The 24,434-nt window shown below is 37.4% G+C and overlaps 3 protein-coding genes across 6 annotated transcripts in view; all 3 read left to right on the forward strand.

Moving 5' to 3' along the window:
* Nucleotides 1–210: 210 nt before the first annotated feature.
* LOC146461106 (uncharacterized) lies at nucleotides 211–2,741 on the forward strand. 2 transcript variants are annotated; one of them, XM_085087355.1, is made up of 3 exons: nucleotides 211–715; nucleotides 1,051–1,129; nucleotides 1,879–2,741. In XM_085087355.1, the coding sequence occupies exons 2-3, from the start codon at nucleotides 1,079–1,081 to the stop codon at nucleotides 2,581–2,583; spliced, it is 756 nt and encodes a 251-aa protein (XP_084943481.1). In that variant the 5' UTR covers nucleotides 211–715; nucleotides 1,051–1,078; the 3' UTR covers nucleotides 2,584–2,741. The 2 variants fall into 2 exon arrangements, with proteins under 2 accessions (XP_084943481.1, XP_084943482.1); XM_085087356.1 differs by lacking the exon at nucleotides 1,051–1,129 and having other exon boundaries at nucleotides 214–715.
* Nucleotides 2,742–3,280: 539 nt separating this feature from the next.
* Nucleotides 3,281–7,224, forward strand: LOC146461107 (uncharacterized). Its single transcript, XM_085087287.1, has 2 exons — nucleotides 3,281–3,313; nucleotides 6,865–7,224. The coding sequence occupies exons 1-2, from the start codon at nucleotides 3,281–3,283 to the stop codon at nucleotides 7,222–7,224; spliced, it is 393 nt and encodes a 130-aa protein (XP_084943413.1).
* The window catches only part of LOC146461108 (uncharacterized), a 37,366-nt gene continuing 17,084 nt past the window's right edge, over nucleotides 4,153–24,434 (forward strand). For 2 of the 3 annotated variants that reach the window (XM_085087374.1, XM_085087375.1), the window contains exons 1-2: nucleotides 4,154–4,492; nucleotides 5,425–5,492. The gene's annotated coding sequence lies outside the window, so the exon portion shown is untranslated. Of the gene's footprint in view, nucleotides 4,493–5,424; nucleotides 5,493–24,434 lie in introns of all 3 variants that reach the window. The other variant, XM_085087377.1, reaches the window with a different exon arrangement.

Below are 24,434 nucleotides of genomic sequence, written 5' to 3' on the forward strand. Positions count from 1 at the left end.
TCCACGGGAAAATTTTACCACGATCTTACGCACAGACGGTTTCGAGGCGCAGTTGACTTTGCCATAAAACAAATAGGTAAGTATTTCCAAATATTTTTATTTGCTAGATGTCTTCATTTGCTTGTGAGTATTCATCAAGGTCAAGAAAAGAATCAATGATGAATCCCGTGGAAAGTGATATCTTTCCGTTCGTGACCTTGATGAATGATTACAAAAGCAAACGTCAACTGCACCTCGTAACCGAAAGCGTCTGACAGCGTGCGATTCTCAAGTGCAAAGTGAGGTGTGCATCCCGGATTATATGTCAGGCATGTGATTTGCGCATGATTCTCGTCTCAACCATCCCGGATAATGCTCTACTGCGCAAGCTTCGAGTCTTACATCCGACAAAATTTTGGATTTTTTCCCCTATTGACAAGAATAGTGTGCTGTCTCGCTAACGCTCGCCAGCAATGAAAAACATACGAGGTTTGCGTCATGCGACTTGTGTCTCAGATGCAAGTATAAATGCTCTTTCAATTAGCCGTAATAAGCAGCATTCTGTGGCCATCTGAGAGCTTTCGAAACGGATTCTCCTTACGTGTTATTTTAAACGAGGGGAACTAATAACACGATACTCATACCATACTCATTTCTGAATGCCACATCCGCTCAGTGAGTTTTCAGGAATTTTGAGCTTGTCTGGAAGCGCGTCAAGCAAAGCGACTTGAAACAGGTAAGGCCGGATGAATTGCTCAGCAATTGTGCAAAGTTTCAACATTGCGGCTATATACAGTTTCATTTTCATGAACAGGGATTTCAACAGCTAGTCTTGAAACGCGGTATGAACTCTCATGCTCGCTTTGTGCTACCAAGGTTATATTCGGCTGTCTCACGGTGTTGAGCTCAATGGATGGTTCAGCTAGGTTGTTGGGGATGTTTATATCAACTCAATATTTGTATTTGAATTCATTAAAAACCCCGTTGATCGCAAAATGCCTTGCAGAAAACGTCACTACTTTATCGAAAGTTCATCTCTGTTTATTTTATTTCCTACTTTCTTTCATCCAGGGAAGTATCTGACGAGTATCATTTCATAATGCTGAACTTCAAACTGACATATTGGGCATTGAATTTTCTTAGTGTCATAGTAAGTATTTTATTTTATAAAGACCGTTAGTTGTGTCCATTCGTGTCAAGTTCTTTTCTTTTTAAGTCTTAGTTCCACCTGAGCTAATTCGTTGATATTTACAGTGCAAAAACTGATTAAAGGTTCCACTGCACGCTACTGTTTTAATTGCATTCCAAGTCACGCGAACTTAAGGAGCTCGTCGAATGCGAAAGACACGCGAGAAAGTGACGCTTAATTCCTTTTCCCTCGAATCGATGTTCATTTGCCTGCCGACGAAGGTTAACAGCTTTGACTTGTAACATTTTTAATAGATCTTATACGTTGCATTAGATGCAAATCTTTCAGTGCTAGAAAACTAACTTTTCAGTTTATGAATTGATAATTAACGGAGGTCACGCAATAATAAAACTCTCCGATTGCAAAAACAAGAGTGGAAAAAAAAACACCATAGTCATTGGGAAACAACAACAACAATAGTAATGATCATGATGATAAATATTTTTAATGCGCAAATTAACATATGAATATATAGTCAAATACTGCGAGAAATTCAACTCGGTACAGCTTACGCAACAGGGCGGCTGCAAGCCACGTACCGTCATGCACTCCTTCGATTCTTCTTGTGCCCTATTCACACCCCCCCCCCCCCCAACCCCCAGCCCCTCCTGCTACGAACTTTACCTTCAAGCATAAAATTGAAATTCACCGCTGGCTGCGCAGGAAGCAATACACAAGTAATCGGTTCTGAGCAATCGTCTTTTCCCCAGGCTGCTATTGAGATGAGAGGCCAAGTTTGCGATAAACTATCGAAGACTCCGTGGCAAAAATATGATGTTACTCCAGTACCCAAGATGCCGGGAATCTATGCAATTGGTCAAAATGTGGGAGGCAAGGAAACCAAATATTTGTACATTGGTCGATCAAATGATGTGAAGAGGAGATTACAGGAGCATAAAACCCCAACGCCGCAACAAGATATTGACAAAAGAGTAGCTGGAAAATTTAAACAGCACAAGGAGTCCGAGCTAAGGATAAAGTACGTCCCTGAAAAGAAGCAGAAATCAAAAGAAGGTGCTTATATTGAGTGTATGACTAAAAAGAATAAAAATCGCCCTGTGCTGAATAAGCGCGCTGGGGACGGTTGTACGTCATGTGCAAGAGGACCAAACAGGAGTCCCACAAGCAAGCCCCCCAAAAGCGGCCCTAAAGTGCGATCGTCCAGCGGAGCTCCTTCTATTAGATCCTCGAGGGGACCAAAAGTGACATCCTCGGGCAGCCATAAAGTTCGATCACCAAGTAGCCCCAAAGTTCGATCATCAGGTGGGACATCCTCTGTTCGATCGTCGAGTGGCCCCAAAGTGAGATCTTCGGGTGGCCCTAAAGTGTCTGGCAAAGCCCCTTCTATAAGGTCCTCAGGAGGCGTAAAAGTGCGGTCAGCTGGCAGGTCATTTGGTGGAAGGAGAGGAAGATAAACATTTTGAACTGGCTAAATCGAGTTTTAGATTATTGAACTAGTACTGAAACCGCGTTTGATTAAAGGTTAGAGTCAGTGTGAACTAAAATGCTCTTTGTTGATGGTTCTAGCAGTAACAACGTTTTTCTTGGTGATAACTCATTAAGGGTGAGCAGCCTGGTGGGGATCTATTAACAAATGGTGCAACATTTTAGGGCTTTTTGGACCAATTCTGATTTTGTGCTAGACTACTGTAGTAGCAAGTTCACAAGTTTTCAATTATAATTCCTAAAAAATTTGTCTATTCTGTTTCCAAACGAAAACCGGCGGCACCAATTTCATTTTCCCAAAAATAGGATAAATACACAAACCCATTTAGGATGTCACTACGCATGTGCACTTCGGGTTGATGGGACAGTAATCGCATGTCCACCGTTTAGGTTTATGTTGAAATTGTCCTTAGTAATAGTTTAGATCATAATGTTTTTCTATTTCTCTAAAAGTACTCCAACCCTCGCTTCTTGCCTTTTCAGAATAGTGGTCATATCTTAAAAAGTCACCTTGCACTCAAAAATTGTTATAGTATTGTTAGATGGCTGAACAACTCCAAGGTGCAATGAAAAGCAAAGGTTGAAGAGAACGAATAAACAGCTTCCAGGATTCACGTTCCTTTGACAGAATTTTCTAAGATAACTACTGAAACTAATAGTACAACAATGAAATACGTAAAACAGCTTCAAGTTGTACAGGTATGTTAGGTATCGTACTGATATTCAAGAGCACTCAACGAGAGAATTTAAGCAAGACAAATTAAAGTTTTGTACCTTTTAAAAGCATATTAGTGCAAGGTCATCCGTTCGTATTCTATGATTAATTAATTAACATTTTAGGGAACAGAATCATATTATTATTTTCAAAGTTCTGCGCTGCTGTTGGATTTTCGAAAATGTTAGCGAGTTTTATCTCACCTTGCTGAGAGAACAGAACGGATCGAAATAACCAGTGTTAAGAATTTTGAGGTGATATTTCGCCAAAGAAAATTCTTGTTTTTCTTAAGGTTGTTCCTCCTGTTTTGCAGTGCGCAATTCTACAATGTCAAAATAAAAATTTTATGTTCATTTCTAGCTAACTACTGAATATTACTCAATCTTACTTGCATCAAACAACAAAATTCTTAATTTGCATTTTGCGCGGAAATTAAGGTGTTTTTCGCAAGACTTGCCCCAGTCCCTTCCCGGAGAAACCGATTTCGAACCACAATATCGTTTGCCAACTTCAGTGAAAATTTAAGGAAACTCCTATGTTTAGAAATACCAAATTTTGCGCCTAAATCTACCCAATGGACATTTTGGCGTACCTTCAGAGCTAACGAGTTAGATTATTTTGTTGAATATCTCGGTAGTACTGGTCAGGAATAGTTTCCAAACAGATTTAACATTGAAAATAATTTATTCATAGGAAAAAAATTCTATGAAATGAGCTGTTAACTACTCTCTTCAAAAAAAAATTATTGTTTTTTTTTCTTAAAACAAATAATTACAATTAAATTGGCGAATTTTCACGCTCTGTGTAGTGCGGACTTTGATGACGGTCTGCTATTGGTCAAATCCTTTGACACGCCATCTGGATCGAACCAATGGTGATTTTAGTAGCAACGGAAATTGCATCATTACTAACATAAATGTTCTTTCTTTCTGTCATCTAATATTTCATGGTATTTTTAGCAAAAGGGAAACTACCACTTTCCTGATGTCCAATCAGGTTTGGAAGGTAAATAATGAGTTTTTTGTGATTGGTCCAAGAAAACAAAAGAAATGACGTCGTGGAAACTATAACTGGTTAACTAAATCGCCATGCTGTTTCTACTGACACGGAGCTGAGGGGACAAGAATCGAAACTGTCGATTTTATCCTAGTACATCAAAAGAGGTAAGTTATCTTCTTTGTTGCTTCTTGCTGCATTTCTTAGCACCGATGTAAGAACTGCTGAGTACATCCCATCGTCGGAATCTTCCAGGTCGGTATTTATAATTATCACCGTGAATGAACGATAAACGAGCGCGAAATTCATGCGAGCGCAGAGACACGAGGTCGTAGAAAAACCTGTGTCATACTAAATGGTAAATGGTCAAGGGGTAATTCCTACTTGTAAAGCTCGTCAAGCAATCCAAAATTGTGTCATTATGGAATCCCATGTTATCTTAAGGAATTTTCTAGACTGAGATATCTTTATGCAGTTAATTGATTTGTTCGGATTTCCCGGTAGAACCTTTTAAGAGGTAAACATTATCACACATGAAAACCGAAATGTTTTCCCCTAAATTTAGGAACTGCTGTCTCGTTTTCCGACAATCCTAATTCTAAAGGCGTTCAGGATGCGTGACATTTTATTTCACTGAAGAAACAGTTTAATTTTCATCACAATTTAATCTGGACATGCTAGTAATTAAGGCCGTCCGGCCAAACATATTTTCTGCCCAAACGATCCACTGGCTGTCGTTGCAAAGCATTTTTTGCAGCTTGATGTTCCAGATAAATTCACTGGGCTAAACCGGCGCGAGCGACACTGACTACCTCACTAAAATGGTCGGTCTCCGAGCACATGCAAAATATAAAACATGGAATTTTGTGGTTAGAAGTCAACAAATTCTTCACCACTGCTCAGCATTTGCACTGGCATAAACTGTTATACGTGGAAAGACAGGAATGCTATACATTACCGAAGCTTGTTTTGGCTCTGACTCGTTTATTTCATCAATGCGCCTTAACTAGACCACGTGGAATTATTAATTAATGGCATGTCGACACTACGATTCACTACGTTATTCTGTATTGCATTATTTCTTTCTTTCCCTTCAAAGATTCGCTGGAGAAACATTCAAGAGCCTTCTTCAATCAATCGTAAGTTTGGATTCAACTGAGAAACAAGGTAACTTCACAAACTTCTTATCACAAGTTTTTATTGTCTTTTTCTTGCGCACGTCTGTATCAAACCGTTTCTTGGGTAGATAGACGGACAATAATTTTAATTCTTAATTCCGTAAATTAGTTCTTGAAATCACGTGTGTATGAACTAAAAAAACTGTTATATTGTATTGTGTAATGCCAGTTGTCAGTTATTGAGGAGGTGAGCTAACAAACTTCAATGTTTTGGCTTGAGAATGTTTTAAGTCAGGTCTAAGCTAGCCATGCGTTTTAACCTACATTGTTTACTAGCATGAGCTTAATCGAGTTGTGAGGGACCTAATTTCTCTGATTTCGTTACATTAACCCGCCACATTCTCTTGTCTAATTGTCTTATGCTGTAACTCGCCTTTTTTGAACCAAGATTTCCTGCAAGACCTTTTCTTTCTCCCCTGATCGCCCTTACTTGTTCTCTTCGGTCTGTCCAACTTTCTTCTTCCTCCTGGATCTCATACCCGAGATTTTGCCGTTGTATCTTGCCTGTCTCGCAAATTAGCTCATTCTACCTATTCTACCACGATATAGATTAACTTTTTAATAATAAAAACGAGAACTATTGCTTGACAATGTGTAGGATCTTTGATTAGACGCTTTCAGTTCGACGATATATTATGAGGTTTATTGAATATTTTCCGCAAAGGCTGATTTCTCGGAAACCGTGATTCTTAAAATATCTTTTCTCAAAAGGATCATGCATCAGGGGTCCCTAACAGATCGTCTCACTCGAGTCTTAAGGGCATTTGGGGTGATTTGAGAAATCTGTGGGGAATGGAAGCTGAATTTTTGCCTTGGTATATAAATCAAATTTGATCAGTTGTAAGGTTTCTTAGTAAAATGTTCCATCTTTAATAGTCAGTAAGATACTGTATTTATTTACTCGAATATAAATGGCCGCCGACGCTGCACTCATTACCAGTTTCACGTTTTGTCTTCTGTCAACCTCAACTAACTTTAAATTTGGATAAAATTATAGTTTTGACCAAAAAATTTGGAGTGGATTCTAATTACTCTAGGTTTTTTTCTTACATTGAAAGATATTTAAAGATATTTCGAAGGATTCATAAAGTTGGATTTTCTTCAACATTTCATTCTAGGAGTGGCTTAAATTAATAAAGGAGCCGCTCAATAGATGTTTGATACCGTTTGATGAGAGCAGCATTCTGAGCGATGGAGTAAATAAATAGGATAGACATAGGAGATGTGTGCCTTTGATCTCACAAATGTTCTCCATCGTTAACAACTGTTACAGTGATATACAGGAAGTGAAATAGTTTTAGATTTCCTGCGGTCTTATGCACTTTCAAGCCATAACAACATTGTTTTGTTTACTTTCTCAGATGACCGATAATATCTGCAAGCGTCTACTCAAAAATAAATGGAGTTCTTATGCCAATGATCTTGATGAAGTTCCAGAAGCAGGAGGCATTTATGCCATAGGCGATAAGGACGGGACAGTTCTGTACGTGGGCCAGTCAGAGCACATGCGAACGAGGCTGCGCCAACATAAATCCAGGCAACAGGAAATTAATGAGCTTGTGCAGCAGCAATTTGCTGCAAACGGCGGAACAAACCTTCGAATAAAATGGATGGAGGACCCCAATCACAAATGTGTAGAGGGCGAGTACCTCGAATGCATAGAGAAATTGCTTGGGTCTCGACCACCTTTTAACAAGAAAGGCGGAAACAAATGTGACTGATCATGGTAGCTTAATATCATAACTTTTAACTTAGATGGATCGAAAGCTTTAGAAAGCTAATTTTGGTAGTCATTACAGCCTTAGTGTTTATTGTCATTATAGAAATGGCGTTTGGTTTGAAAATCGTTTTTTTATTTGGTAATAGATAACGTCTATGGTAGCATATCGTTAAGTTTTTACCACCAAGCCAACCAAAGCATGCGGAGTTAAGGTGAGCGTTAAGGACTTTTCCAAAACATTGTAACAACTAGTGAAAGAAATGGCGCTTAAAAAACATCAGTACAATTTCAGTGGCTCTCGGTTGCTGTCTTCGGCTTGATAGGGAATATGAACAATTGGTGTGCCAGAATATAACGACGTTTTGTCACCAACCTGGGATAATTAAGAATCGATTGTAGTAAACAATTTTTAATCAGAATTCCCGGGAAATTCCTCATCCTTCGCAATTGAAACTGTTTTTTCTTTCAACCTTCAAACGATAAGCGTGCAAAACTGATGAATACGAACCTTAGACTGACACAAACCCAGTAAAAGTTGTCATTGCGCATGAGCGCTTCAAGTCGATAAGACAGTGACCAGGTGTTCGTCTGTTTACACGTTCAATAGTTTGTAGATCATAATGTTGCTCTCTTTCTCTAAAATTTTTCTAACCCCTGCTTCTTGCCTTTTCAATATTTTCAAAAGAATGAAAATTAAAACAAAACACATTGAACTTCAAAACTATGATAGCATTGATAGATTGCTTAACACCTCCAAGAAATAGTAACTGGTAAGGCTAATGATAACGAAAAACAGCTCTCAGGAGGGGCGCTTCTTTTACTTAGCTTGACAGAGGTTTGTAAGGTTAATAACTGCAACTAACAGGAAAACAGTGAGTAAGTGAAACAGCTTTCGAGTTGATCAGATTCTGCTGTATGCTACAAGTGTCGAAGTTTAGGAAGTTTAGATAAAACTCGCAACCTTTTTTTCGTTGCAAGAGTGCTAAGAGTTTCCAATCTGTCTTATAGAAGATCTTTGAGTCTTTCAGTCATTGCTTCCTTAGTAAAGGTCATTCGAGACAACTCTTACACCCTCTATTAGTGGCTAGATTATATTCTTACAAATACGGCATTCATGTAAAGCAGTTTATTCCAGGTAGGTTTTAATCTTAGATGACATTTTTATGTATAGTATATTTAGGATAGATTTTGTCAGTTTTATTCTGTTTTACGAATTTATCGTGTTTAAATAAAGTGATTTAATCCATAACTCTTGCGTCATTACATAAAGTAATTTAATTTAGTCTCAGAATAACAGATTTGTTCCAAGATATACAAGGATCTGGCCGGTTACTTGGACAAGAAAAGGAGGCAAACGTCTTGTCAAATACCTGCACATAGCCTGAGTATCAGGCCTTCCTAAGGGGAGGAGGGAAGGGGAGGGGAGGGGGAGGGGAAGGGGGAGAAGAGGAAAGGAAGGCCTGACACAAAACCTTTCAGAAGTTTGTGTCGAACGTCCGAATTTTGGACGTTGGCGCTGATTGGACGAAACACAAAAGGTTACGTCACACCGCCGGAAACAAAAATTATCATGAAAGACTAAATACAAATGTTTTGTATTTTGATATCAAAGGTCATTTCTGGGTTACGACTGCTGCGTTTATCGCCTGTTGAGCAACCGTCGTTCTTATACCCGTTGAGGCATTTATTTGAGTTTGGCACGTTTGGTTTGTTTCAGTGCGTCCGGTGACAGTACAGCCTCTCTAGTCAGGATTTGAATTGTTTAATAATCTTAATCTGGCCGCCTATTTGTTTTCGTAGCTGAGATCTTGTGTTTCTTATCACGGCTATTTGTCTTTTGATTAGTTACGGCTGCGTTTTTGTCATCACTTCTTGCCGTTCTGAACTGTGAGATTTGTATTTTCCTCCTGTAATGAAGCTGTATCTAGTCGCGAATTCTGCTCAGTGGTGCTCAACTGAAAATATTTTGTTTGGAGAGTCTTTTGCAATCGAGCTGTCTGTGTAACTTCAATTCATATCTCTCACAGCGGTCATCGCTGACATGACAGTTGCATGACCGGAAGTTATTTGGACTGGCTACTATTTACGGCGAAGCGTCATGCTCATCGAGGGGGCGGAATACTCGGCTTAATGCTTTTGTGTCAGGCTTTTCTTCCCTTTTGCAAGTTCTCTCTTCCCCCTCTTCCCACCCCCAGAAAAGCCTGATACTCAGGCTAACCTGCACACTAACCTTGAGCTTTCCTTTTCAAGTGCCAGTTTGATCAAATTTTTCAACGGTACAGAACTTCCAAGTTTACCTGAAATTTACTTGAAATAAGCTAAGACTTTTCGGCAGATGATTTGAAACACATAAAGATTTCAGCCATCGTGCTTGTTTTACTGATAATTTAGAAGAAATTCAGTTTTGAGCTACTCGTTTAATTGAGTGTGAACTGTCAAATTCTACCTGCGTAGCGAGTCAGGATGAGCCCTTAAACTTTAACTTTGTTCTTGCTAGTAGCTTTTCGCAAATATTATTATGTAAAGTTCGACGTAGGAAAAACGCACCCCTAATACGGATTGGAGTCGAGAATGTATGGGACAGCATTAATTGCTGGAATGAATGGATGGATCTTGGGACGCGTATCTGGTACGTAGCCCCGCAGATTTTTTGCAGGGGCAGATGACATCACAAAGGAGAGAGCCTGGGATCAAGATCATCGAACGCACCTCCTAATCTTTGATTATTATTAGTTTTATGTTTATTTTTCTACTACTCTGATTAACATTTTGGTCAGGCTATGGGTCTGATAATGCGTGTCTTACGGCGGCTTAGTTAATCATTGAGGCCAATTTTATGTAGTGTTTACACTCTTATAGCCAACATTCTCCGCCCTTGTTACCACACGCTCATGCAATCATCGAGAGATTCACTATCATTAATTGAAAGCTACATCTTATAATTTCATACCTTTAAGAAACATATTGGCGAGTTTGAACTGAAAATTCTGTAACAGTAATCGATTTAAGAACATAGTTATCGGACCCGGAAAGGCTTTTGTACTTTCGAAAAACGGTCCCATGGTTACAACCCCAGCGACAACTGCTTTTTGGTGACAGCTTGCTCTTTAATGGAAGGGCTCTTTTGTGCACAATTTTAAAACAGTCATAATGCTCCTTATTTTAAATCAGTTTTTAAATATTTTGCCCTTAGTCGAAAGGAGAAAGCTGAAATAAAATAATCTGTTCATTTTATTTCATTTGAGTAAAATCCTAAGTAACCGCGTTTGCTGCAAAGTCTAAATTTATTAATTTATCTTTATTTAATCAAATTCCAAAACAACATCACATTGCACGAGACAGTCTAATGAATTTGACTATAAAAAAAAGAAGATTAAACCGCTTTTCGACCGTCCTCGGGATTCGCTGCCTAAATTATAGCAAAATAACAGTAACAGCCAAATTATTGGGATATTTTGACTGCTGATATCTTCCAAAGCAAATTTCGCAGGAATAAAGATTTGGGCCAAAAATCGAGCAGTCGTTTCTCATACGTACAGTCTCTTAAAAAGACTAAGAAAACTAGGAATGCTAGTGACGCGAAAGAAAAAAAAACAGTAACGTCTTATTGACACTTGAGAAGCTTACAGATTCCCTCTTTCACTATTTGATTTTTCCGATAATACAATATTGGGTTAATACTCGAACACAGGGTCATTACAGGAAATATAACAGAAGTCGATAACTTCACATAAGGCTTTCTTGTAATTACAGTCATTATTACAGAAACGAACGCTGGAATGATCCCCATTACAAGCGCGGCCACCACATATGCTGTTGTTTTAGCCAGTTTGCGCTCGAAGGCGGCATTAACGGTGTTGAAAGGGTTGGCTTGACTACCCTCTGGCATCATGTTAGCAACATTGTTGTTATGGTGATGAAGGTGAAGAAGCGTCTTTACTTGGACAGAGATGACGATAAAGGCTGTAAGTATTAAGCAGCATACTATAGGAAATCTGAAGCGAGATTGAAGGAGACCGACTATAATGGACGTCAACCACACCACACAGCACGTGAACAGGGTGCGAGGCCGGGTCACCACAAACTTGTATTGGACAAATTTTGTGACAGCAAAGTATCGATCGATACTGATAACGGCAAGATTCAGCAAGGTACCGGAAGTACTTATTGCAAGAAGTGCAATAATTGTTGTCTCCTCCAATTCCGAGTAAATCTCACAAACTTGGCTGTTCAGTAAATGTTTTATTCTTAAACTGGAGTTCATAGGTCCAACAATCGCTCCCCAAAAAAAGTCTGTGAGTGTCAAGCTGCACAGCATCAACAGCCCTGGACGAATAGACTTAACACCCGTTCTGAGTAACGCCACGATGACAGCTGCATTGGACACACAACACCAAACACTCAACAGCTCGTAAACGGGGAGATAAAGTTGGTGTAGTAGAAGTAACTCTTCTGAAAGGACAAGTCTATTCCTGGAAGAAAACACGACTGATCGACTTGGTCTTCCATTTTGAGATAAATGTATCTTATGCGAGGGTCATCTATGAGAAACAAAATTAAAGAAGCTCATTTATTTCATAATGCATACTTTAAGAAGTAAGTTATAAGAGAAAGCTAGGTGGAGAGGGCCTTATGGGGTTTCAGGAAAGTTAGGAAACGATATTTCTCTATATTCTAAAAACAAATACAACAATAAGCTATTTGCAGCTTATACTCAGATAGATAGAACCACCAGATAAATGTAGAATTGCATTTCTTGCAGTCAGAATGAAATACAGGGGAAAACGACATTTGTCATGCACAAAAGACACTATAAAAAATAGACACATAAACAGATTAAGTTTCTTCGCGTCTGTTCACGTGACCCTGGGTCATGATGACGCTAAAAGCAATTTCCGGTATGATCGTTGTGAAGGCCACATTCAATTAAAAGTGTTCTACGCTTTCTACCAAATCTTGTGGTGATCACTGGCATTGTATTAAAACGCAAACTTTTGTAAGCGTTTTCGTTCGTCATTGTTCAAGTCCGGATATTTACAGGTTTGGACAGAAATGATTTAAAGTAGTCATTAAGAATTTCCGAGATACTTCTCTCTATGAATGCTAAAGTCTTATTTTTAGTCATTTGTGTCTTCCACGCGCCAAGAATGGATTTTCATTGGCCAGCTTTTGTTGAAGAGAAGCAGATCAATACATCCCCACTAGGAGAGAGTAGAGTTCCATGAATAAACTAATGTGCAGATTTGTGACTACGATGAAGAAAAAAAAAAAGAAAGTAAGAAACGGAACCCATTTTTAGACACGGTATGCCCCTTAGGGCATCCCACGTAATTATAACTCGGCACCTCACGGCCGGACTACAAAGAACGCGACCGACAACGTAACTCATGACACGAAGTCTTATGCGTTAATCGATAGATACAGAGATACAGTGAAGCAATAAGTAACCACCAGATAAAATTGCAGGGGTAAACATTTCTTAAGTAGAATACCTCGTGCTTCATACCGGGATGCTTTAATTCCCGGGCATTAATCGTAACGTTTTCACCTTTGATTTGGAGACAGAAACCATTTGTACATTGATTATGTTTCAATACGAACCGAGAGTCATATAGTATCTGTATGACCCCAAGCATTGATGACGCTAACAACCATTTTCGGTATGATCGTTGTGAAGGCCACGTTCAAAGAATTTGATAACGCGACCGAAAATTTAACTCGTGCCGCCCGAGTACAAAAAACGAGATCGACAACTTAACTCGTGGCCCGAAGTCTTATCTCTCAGCCCATCGCGACCCCAAAAAATTAAAAAGAAGTTGATAACGCGACCGAAAACTTAACTCGTGCCGCCTTACCGCCCTAGTTATAACAACTTTAGTGGTTCATTCTCAGACAAGAACTAGAGGAGGAAAAACTTGGCTCCAGTCTCCCGCATAATGCGGAACAGATGGCCGTTTGGAGCAACAGAAAGATAAGTAAGTATTGCTTTTAAAATACAATCCAAACTTCAGATTTGTTTCAAAATAACTTTCAATAAAGACAAAGGGTGCTTATTAGAGTGTGACACCTATCACAACTAGAAGTGAGTTTTTAAGTCTCCAGAATAGTCGCCGAATTTATGGTTTCCTGCCGTAAGCAATGCGGTTACGTTTGTTTTAAGAATATCTTAAAAAATACCTTGCTTCTTAAAGTTTCAATGAAAAATTTTAGTTGGTGGCCTTAAGCACTAATTAAACTGCAATAGACTTAGATAATGCTGGGTCATTTTGTATTTACTGGCACATTTGTGTTGAGAATCCGTTTAGTGGTAGGCAAAGAGAAATATGACCGGAATTGGTTTTATCAGTATCTTCTAAGCATAGCTGTAAAGTGAAAAAGGCTTAACCTTAGTATTTTCATCTTGATTGTCATATAGGTAGGGACACGCTCTACGACTATGTTGGAATTTTGTTACTACAAGAATGCGCATCAAAGATAATTGAGCTTAAAGTTGGGCTATTTCCGGTTTGTTGTTATATTAATGGAGATAAGACCCACAACTTAAGATTACTGACGTGTGCATCAAAAATATTCCTGTGGGCCATAAGTTTTGTTAAAGAAAGTTCAAGAGTTGAGCCAACAAAAAATGACTCTTGATTTGAGTGAATAAACTTCTAGCATTGTAAGGGAAGAAATACAAAGTGGTCAAAATTAAGCTAAAAATCAGCTTCACGGGACAACCACAAAGCTGTTACCCAGAACGCAGCCCAAATAAGGTCAATGAAGCTGAAACTTTGGTATATTGCACAAGTTGTCACAGTAATTATGTGTTCCAATTTTGAGCAAAATCGCCCCATCTACCTCATTTCCAAGCCTGTCCCACTCTTTTAGGCAGAAGCTCTTAATAGGTAGTCTAGAAGGTTCACGGTTTCTTAAATCTTTCACTTTACATTGTCTTACAAATTTTCTTGAAGTCGATCACACTGGAATTCTGATCAATGCTTCAGGGAAGCGTGTCTACGATTTCGTAAGTTCTGTTTCTCCACAGAGAAATTGGCAAACAAATGACAAAGATTGATTGATTAATTAACTGACCGCTTTGCAATAACGTTGTGGGATTAATGTTAAAAAGAAAAACCCCTCTGGGAAGGTAATGAAAAACAGATAATCAGACTAGTAAATCTTTCCGCTAAGGCCTATTTTGATCCGTTAAGACAGCAGATGAAACTTTAGGCGAGATAATTTCCTACTCAAGGCGCTTTACTCCGAACACTCGATTTCGAAAGCTTGAAAAAACAACATTGCTACCCAACAAAATTCCGAATTTTCCACAACGAAAACGACACCACAATCACAAATCCCGAACAAACTTGAGACTTTACCTGGACTGTCAGAAACGAAACGTTTTGCGACGGATTGCTGGTGTATTTCTCTAACAAATAAAAATTTAACCACACAACCCCCCTCTTCAATCCAAGAATATAAGAATATGCTTTGAGAAATGGGAAAATTTTAAAATTGCCTGTGTTCCGCTTTAAAATAATGAAGTTAGATGTTTAATGCAAAAAAATAGCTAATTAATAACGGTGAAAAATAGACAATTTACTTCTAATTAGTAAAAATAATGTTAACTTACTTACAGTGGTCCGATAATTTCTGTGTTGTTACTGATTCACCAGACAAGGTGACCATGGCAAGAGTGATCAGTTTTGGAGTGGAATGAGTTGATTGCAAAGCGTCGTCTTAATATGGAAGATCCACCGTCTTGAGCGTAAGTGGTTAAATTTTTGGCACCATCCAAAGAAAGGGTTTTATGTCTAAATCTATCTGACCTACAACACAAATATGAAATTAAATGGAAGTTTATTGACAGATGTTTAGTTCTCAGAGTATCATAAAGCGATCATGGTAATAAATGAACAAGTACTCTGAAAAAATATGCAAATAAGGAGAGAAAGTGGGCAGGAAAACTAAAATTTGTAATAATTTATGATGTGCAAGTAGTATGCTTTTTACCGCTTTGGGCACACTTTTGAAAATATCACTGAATTCATACCTTTTTGGCCGCCATCTTGGATTTTGAATTCAAGCCTAAACTCAAAAACCTAAAAACCTAAATCCTCGTTTTTGAAAAACCTAAATTTTTATCCTCGGTTTTCAAAAACCTTAATTTTCCTCGGTTTTCAAAAATGACACCAAACTGACCCCCAACTCACAAACAATCATCGATTAAATCCAACCAACTCATCAATCGCTGATTTGAATGATGAATACAATATTTTTGAACACCAATTTGGATATAATTAACCTGTAATGGAGAAAAAAATAATCATAAATAATTCAGATTTATGGATGTTGTGTGACTGGATTCCGTTACTGTCACGCGTGACGTTGTGTGACTTGTCACAAAAAGTGACAAAACCCTAGACGTGGGGTGCTCGGTTGGCTGTTTTCTTGCCTAGCCCCTGCTAGGTCTTTTTCCCGCCGCTGACAAGGCGGCTGTCCCTTCCCAGTTTACCTCTGGGACAGAGGTTGAGCTCGGGAAAGAACTCTGAGCACCCCGCTGTGAACCAGTAGGGCCTGAGCGGGCTCACCCTGGAGGTACCGTCCACTGGAAGACATCCCACACTACTCAGTAATTCACCCTCTAGATCTGCACAAGCCGTCAAACAGGTTTCAGTCAGGGGGCAACTGACACCACCCTAAAGCTTCACCAGAGTTTGTGAACTAATGTAACAATGGCCCGATTACCTATATATTACACTCAGTTCTGAAATTTTTACACTTGTGGTGCTATTTTTCTGTATATTGCGTAATATTGCTTGATTTGGATTAACACGCATGCGCTTTCATGCATGTTCACGTTGACACAACCCAAAGGGGACTGGACACTAGTCTTTTATTTAACATGTCCGCCATTTTGTGAAGAGTTTGTGTTTTGATGTTTATCGTTTATGTTTTCGGATATTTGGGCATTTATTTCTCCACTTTCATCGTTCTGATGTTTGTAGACGCTTTTTGAGGTAAGAATATCATTTATTTCGCACCCAACAATAGATTTATCGCTATCGAATATTCGTGAGGCCGTGACTGTATCGATAGAATGAGCTCATTTATTTTTGCACATCGACTAAATCCTTGATTGGGATCCAAGAGTTAAAGGCATCATTGTATCCTTTCCACTTTACCAAAGCTTGTTTCTTCTTGTAATCTCTCCTGATGACTTTATCGATTCTGAATATCTCCTGATTAGCTTTCAATAATTCTGGTTCATAAAAGCTCCCTTTAATCTGTTCATCGTTTAGATCCTTTAGTTTATATTTGATTGGTGTAGTGTATTGAATTTTATCGATAATGAAGACCTCTTCTGTCCAGTTTTCTGTATAACCTCGATCGAACAGCTTTCTTTTATACTTTGATATTCTAACCTTGTCACCAACTTTAAATTTTGCTTTGTTTGACAATTGTGTTAAATTTCCATGTAGATTGAAGTAAACAATTCCTTTATTCTTTTTCTTAGATGCCTCTGCCGGTGTCATTTTTATTGAACTGTGTTTGGTGTTATTATACTGATTCAATATTTCAGGCAAAATATCCAGATACATTGTATTGCCTTGGGCAGTGAATCGTTTCCACATTTTATTTTTAATCGTCCGATTCCATCTTTCCACCACTGATGACTTCTCTTCATTTTCAGTCGAATACAGTGTAATGTTATGTTTATTGAGCAAGTCTTTGAAATGTTTGTTGTAGAACTCTGAGCCTTTATCAGTCCACAGATACTTTGGTTTTCGACGCTCTTTGAATATGCTTTGAAATGCTGTAGTTATAGTCTCACCTTTTTTATCTTTTAATGGGACAATCCAACCGTATTTACTGAAAACATCTATAGCCATGAGAAGATACCTGTTACCTTTTTTCCATTTACTGAATTGTTGCATTTCAACAAGATCAGCAGCCCATATTTCATCAATATTATTTACAATAACACGCCGCCGAGTAAAGTTACGCCTTATGGGTTTATGCAGCTCATTAGCTAATTTTTCTTGCCAGTTTTCCTCTTTACCCGACGGCTTTTGACGTTTTTTGGAACCCCAAGACCCAGTTTCTGTTTTGTATTTATTGCATTTCTTGCCAACCAATGTCCCCATTGTCGTTCGGAATATGGAACAGCATCCAATGATTTAACCATCTTTTTATCAGCTTTGTTTTTACATTTTTTATCATCTTTGCAGACTGAATAATCAACATCATGTTGCATGGCTATTGCATCTGTTTTGCCTGTTGGTTTATCATATATTTCCAATATTTGCCCTGTTTTGGGGTTATATTTTACTTGATTTTCCAAATCATTGTATGGACCAGTGTATTTGTGCCCTGGAAGTACCCAACCAGCTTTGGGTTTTGGTAGCTTGCCAATTGCTTTGTGTATATCAATTGAACCACCACTTTTGGGTCGTCCTTTGATTCCTTTATCATACTCAGTCTAATTTGGTGGATGCCAACCAATTGAATCATAGCTTGAACAACTTGGTGTATTGTGATATTTTTTTCCAATCTTTACCATACTATCACATGGATAATCTTTGTATTTTTCTAATGTCTTTTTCCCAGCCTTGCCAGTCCAAAATTGGTTAGACAATATGCCAGTATCTGTGCTGAATGCACTTTTGGCAATGTCTCCAGATTTGTATCTATCAGAGACTTCCGTTGTTGATGGAATTAATGTTCCAACAACATCCATCGACTTCGATGCAACCTTACCAGGTGTGCCAAGTTGTTCCAAAATTGTATCCAAATTACCACCATCAAGTTCTTTTCGGTCAGTTTTGTACCTTCTTTTTGGTCTTACTTTGGTTGATAATTTATCAAACATCTCTGATCCAGTCTTTTGAACAAAAGGTGTTGCTTTAGAGATAGCATAATCAATAGCTTTCTTCTGCAATTTGGGGTTTCTAAGTGCTTCAGACCCATAATATCGACCCATTTCAACTGCTTTCTTTCCCAACCATGGGAATGCATGTTGAATTAACATATCAGTACCAGTTGATGCTAAAGTATCCATTATGCGCCCCCCCCCCCCCTTCGGAGGGGCTATTTAGTTTCCCTGTTTTTTAACAAATTTGGTTTTAGTTATACCACATTCAGCACATGTACAGAAGAACATGAGCCGACCATTTTTGGCTTGCTTGTAACCTGAAGGCTGAACACATTCAGTTTCTTTCTTTTGTTTAACACAATATGATTTGACCATTTTATATCACTATATTAGATTAATTATCATCAGAGTCAGACTCATAATCTGAGTCACTTTCATCATTGATGAATTCTCTGTCAGACTCATGCTCACTGTAGTCACTTGAATCATCTTCAGAATCTGTTACATAATAACATTCTAAACAAACATCTCCAAAATGATCAGTTTCTTCTTGACAATCTTCGCAAAATTTTCTCATATACTATTGATTAGATAATTTTTTAAAATATTGGATTATAAAATTATGATTGACACTTTGATTGTTCATGTCAAAATGTGCATTGTGGATTGTTTTCAATATACTTGTACCCTTTTGTCTCTCAAATAAATAATACAAACACCAATAGCCACACAATACTGAATCTCTTTCTTGGATTTCATCACCTGAATACATTAATCGTTTGCCACTTGTTGACATGAATTGCATAATTTCTTTTGGCATAATTAACCCAAAACTGTCAAAATATTCTACATATTTGTCTCCGTTTCGATCAGCAACCCAATGTGTACCTGGTCCAATCTGTGAATCCAGGTTAATGATACCAACTTCATCTTTTTTCATCTTTTGTGGTAGATTATCTCTGCTGTAAATGCCTCTGAAGTGTTTTATTTTGAGTTTTTTGACCCAATCAATGAGTTCAAAGTTACTGAGTTGTTTATTTATGAATTTCACAGAATGTCTCCGATTAATGGAATCCCCTTGAATGGACTGTTTTTGCCTAATAACAGACCTTTTCCTTTTTTGGTTTTTTTTTTCCTTTGCCATATTGATCCCATGTACCGAAAAATGGAGGCGGCCTATAATTAACTGGCAGGACCAAACCACCATCTTTTTTGGTTGTGTTTGGAATAAAAACTGGGACCGATCTTTTGGATCTACTTCTATCCACCTGCAAGCCTTTACCCATTAATGCATTCAAAACCATTGGAATGCCAATTGAAGCCAATAATGTCCCCAAAAAACCTCCTGATTGTGCCTTAGTTGGTTTAATTTCAATCTGTCCACCAGTATGTATTGCATTGACAATTTGCTTCTTTTGTGCTTCAGTGAGCCAATCTTTGTATTTTATTAATTGATCAGTTTTATTTTGAGGAATGAGGAAACCACCAAATATTTTATTGACTCCCACATTCGCAAGCCCAGAAAGTGCTCCAGTAGCTAATGGTCCAACTGCTTTTGCTGCCATTGGTAGTAATTTTGTGCCAATTTTGAATAATGATGACCAAAGACTGCCTCCTTGTTGTACAGCTTTTCGTATCTGTGTTTTGCTTATTTTAATATCTGCTCCAGTTTTGTTTTGCATTGCCTTTTCCAGCCTATTTATTTGTGTTTTGGTTAACATCAGCTGATCCGGTCCAGTTAATTCAGAATTTGATAATCTTATTGTTATTGCTGAATTGTTTTTTAATGCTTTTGCTAGTTTATCTTTTTGCCCAATTGATAGTTTTACTCCATGTGAATGATAAGTTGTCATATCTTTTATATAACTAACGTTACATTAAAAATTTATTCCATTTATCGAAACAATAGTTTTCCATCTTTCTGGATGAGCTCAGCGTCTTGTTCATATAATGTCAATGCATAAACTGAATATGCAGCTGCAGTTGTACCAGATAATTCATAATGAAATGTCAGCTTTGTGGTACCATCTTTGATATCCATTTTTTGTTTTGTTAAATCGAAATACACGAATGAAAATAGTGTTTTGAAGTTATTGATATTCAACAAAGTCCCCTGACTGTATTCATTATTTGCATGCACATATTTGAGGACATCTCTGTAAACTCGAGTCAAATCAGCCTCTGGAGTGTAATGTACATCAGGATATTCATTGCCATTAGCCACAGATAAATGACAATTCAGCAATGTTCTGGGATCTGTTGATACACTAAATGTATTGTACAAAAATGGATTTACTGTTTGTGCTCCAATATTTGCATCATTGATAATAAAAACAAACACATGTCTTGGCTTTGAAATACCACTTGTTATCTGAAAATTACCACTTCTTTGTGTTGATGAATTGCTTCTTTCCACATTTTCACGCAAATAAACCCATTTATGAGGCTTCAAAAATTGATTCATGTACAGTGATTGTCCTTCTGAATTGAAAGTGATTCGTGGCACAATAAGCTCCATTCTAGTAATTATTACACGACAATCAGCCCCAGCTTGCCAAATAAGATTAGCATCAGATTCGATCTCCAAATTCAATTCCAATCGTGTTGATGGCAATAACTCATCTCTCAATGCTTCAAAGAATGCGTATCGATTCAATGGTATTTCTGTATTGACAACCGCTGATAGACCCAAAAGCGCTTTTCTTGCAGCAAATCCTTTGTTGTACAAAGCTTGTGCAGGTCTCTCTTCAGCACTTCGGTTTGTATCCAGATAGAAAAACTCATTGGTTGCAGTTGATTGAGCATATACTGGACTATATTCCAATAGATTCTTGATATTAACACAATGATTTGCATAATTACAATCATACACATGTTTACCATTTAGCCTGATGTCCAAATCATTTATAAGACTGTGAGAGACATTTACAATACCATTATGGTCTTCAGCTGCTATATTTCCATTTTGCATTGTTTGGACTTTGAAACCAACGGATATTCTTGCATTATACCAATCAAATGGAGTAACTTCTCCTGTGTTATCGACTACGAAACGATAACCATCTTTCTTTTGTGACCTATTATTCCCTGTATTACCAGTATTCAATGGTGTCTCCAATTGGAAGAAGACATCTTCAAACCTTTCAATATATTTTGGATTTCTGAATGATTTCATTTATAAACATATGTTACATTATTTTTCTTTTGAGTTTTCCACCGGATGTCATCTGATTGACTCTCTCAGCTATTTGAAAATCAGTCAGTGGCTGCTCCATTTTTGGTTGGCTCATTGTCACTGATTTTGTTTTGGAAGGTTGTTTTTTGCTCAATAATTGAATTATTTTATCTCCTGCTTTATTACCAGCAAATTCACCAGTTTTTGTGACTGCTTTTTCAGCTGCAGTTTTGGCTCCTTTTTTAGCTAATTCTTTTGCTGTTTTTCCGAAAAGTTTTGATCCAACTGATCTGAAAACATCCATAATTCCTTCACCATGGATATGATTGCTTACATAACGACCCAATTCTGGGTCAAAACGTGGTTTAAATTCACTTTGTCGTACCATATATTGATATATTATATTAAACTAGAGCTGAGAATCAAGCTCATGAACCAGTCAATGCCATTCAAGTCAATTGGCCGACCCAAAGCGTCAGTCACTGTTATCCCCATTTCTGAAATAATTGATTTGGAAACTGGGCTGAATAATGCTCTTTTTGGCTCAAAAGTAAAGGGATAACTCCTTGTTAAATTGTCAGTGGGTATCATTATCAGTGTATTTGTGAATCGTCCATCACTGAGGCTATCAGTTATTATATCACAATTAATGTTCAAAACGTCAATATCATTGGTAATATTTGGCAATTCTGTCCCATGTTCAGTTTGGTTAATTAACTTTGGTTCAAATCCAATAAGCGCTCCAAAATTAGAGTTTCTAATATCAAGCTTCCATTGGTTGTCTAGCTCAATGACAACTCTATATGATGAAAGCACAAAATACAGATTGATGCCTTTGCTGGAAGATGGTTTATCTCCATTTTGAATTATTGATTGAGTGATATAATCATCAAGATCATCATATGAATACATACCATCAACAAATGTAATTGTTTTCCAATTTGTACCATTATCTGGGCTGTATTTGATTGTATTATTGTTGTATCCTGCATTGACATTATGCCACGAGTACGTCATTGAAACTCGATCTACAGCTAGCTCATGTCTCATTGTTGTGTCAAGCTTCAATGGTGGATCAAATTTGATAATAAAGTCTTCAGGCCGACTTCGACCTATTTTTTGTCGGTTAACAGATGAAATATGTATCGCTCTTTCTTGCATATATCATTACATTATATATTGTTGCAATAAATCAATGAGTTGTTTGTTGTTTATCAAGCCAAGTTGATTCAATTTATGGGCTATCTGTGAAAATTCCTCTTTGACTCCATTATTACCAGCCAAAATGGATCCACCAAGCAATTCCATTCTATCAATCAAATCATTAGCGTCATTGAAATAAACAACACCAGAGCCCAATTTCTTGAATTTTTTGCTGGATTTATGGATTGGAATCTCACTGAGTTGGTTCAATTCATCGAATACCATTTTGGCAATATCGCTGTATTTCTTCTTTGAATTAAATCTCTTGGTCAACAAATCGATTGTATCGAAATCAACCTTTTTGTCCATTACTTTGCGTTTATCTTTTGTTGCCACAAGTCTGAGTTGTCCCATTAATTTTGGAATATCAATCATCAGTCCACCATATTGCCCAGAAGATGATATTTTGTATGCATTTCTCTTTGGCTGCGTATAACCATAACCTTTTTTGATGGTTTTCATTCCTTCTGGGATTATTTTAATGCGCCCTCTGTATTTTTGCAATAATTTTATATCTTCATCAATTTTATCAATTTTGTCTTTATTCTTGGTCTTTCCTTGGCCCTTGGATAAAGGCCCCTTCTTTATTCCAAGTTTTTTCAACATTTTGCCAATATTAGCATCATAATCCTTGATGTCAATATCTCCTTGCATAGAAGCTTGGAGAACAGAACTCGGAGGTGCAAGATCGTATTGCATCAATTTTTGGAACTCTTCATCATCAAAACCAGCATCCAAATGGTTGATAATCTACTGGTAACTTTGATTCTGGTAATTGTGGTTGTGGTTTTGTTTCTGGTTGATAAGTTAACATAGCAATGTCTTCCAAACCTGAAGTCAACGCTTTTTGGTTTTTCTCCAATTGTTCAATCAATTTGTCTTGTTTTTCATCAATTGTTTGTTTTGTTTCCTCTTGAGCTTTAATAATTGGTTTGAAAGTTTCTGATAAACCTTGTTGTAAATCTTGTTTATCATGCTTGTACTCCTTCAATGTATCTTTAACTTGTTTGGTTATTGTTCCAGCCTTAATCTTGGCTTCAGATAGTTGTTTTAATCTTTGTAGATCCATTATATTATTAACTTATATTAACTTTTCTCAACTTATATAATGTATTGATATACATGGAAATCCCAAATTATGACAGACATGATAAAAACACTAATTTCAAAAGATTGTATGGTTACATGCCAAATGACACTTTTCGGATGTTAATATATGGTAATTCAGGATCTGGAAAGACAAATTTATTGTACCATATGCTGATGAAACCACTTTTGTATTATGATAGAATACATTTATATGCCAAAAATTTGGAGCAACAAAAATACAAGGATATGATTCAAACATTGACTGATATATCAAATAGAGTCGGGTATAATGTCCTTGTTTGTAGCAATGATGATATAATTCCAGTGGAGGAATTGAAGGATGAAGATGCCCAGAAGATAGTAATATTTGATGACTTTATTTGTGAAAAAAAACAGAAACCATTGATTGATTATTTCATTCGTGGCAGACACAAGAACTGCTCTGTTATTTATCTGAGCCAATCGTTTTACAAAACACCAAAAGATATTCGACTCAATTGCTCTCATTTCTGTGTCTATGACTTTCCTAGCAGCAATGAAAGAATTCTGATATCCTGTGAGTTGGGTGTCGAAAAGGATAAATACATTAAAGCAACCAAAGAGCCATTTTCATTTCTCTATGTTGATAAGCCCATGAAGAGAATTAGCAGGAATTTTTATGGAACAATATAACCAAATGATATAAATGGGAATATTCAACGAACATAGTTCATCGTCTTCTTTCACAACAGGAGGATTCAGAACGGTTCCTCTTTAAGGAGCCGCTGGGCCTCAAGGAATAGGGTTTAAATTAACCCAAAATGGCAATTATGATATACAAAACAAAAAACTTGTTAATGTTAAACAAGGAGCTGATCCCAATGATGTTGTCACAAAGAGCCAAATA

Source organism: Pavona decussata, unplaced genomic scaffold, assembly GCF_977016875.1.
Source record: "Pavona decussata unplaced genomic scaffold, jaPavDecu1.1 SCAFFOLD_202, whole genome shotgun sequence".
NCBI lineage: Eukaryota > Metazoa > Cnidaria > Anthozoa > Scleractinia > Agariciidae > Pavona > Pavona decussata.

Excerpts from the sequence above, each read along its gene's own strand:
- LOC146461106 (XM_085087355.1), top strand. The coding sequence starts at position 1,079 with ATGCTGAACTTCAAACTGACATATTGGGCATTGAATTTTCTTAGTGTC. Across the intron at positions 1,130-1,878 it reads TGAATTTTCTTAGTGTCATA|GCTGCTATTGAGATGAGAGG; the intron begins GTAAGTATTTTA and ends TCTTTTCCCCAG.
- LOC146461107 (XM_085087287.1), top strand. The coding sequence starts at position 3,281 with ATGAAATACGTAAAACAGCTTCAAGTTGTACAG. Across the intron at positions 3,314-6,864 it reads AACAGCTTCAAGTTGTACAG|ATGACCGATAATATCTGCAA; the intron begins GTATGTTAGGTA and ends TTACTTTCTCAG.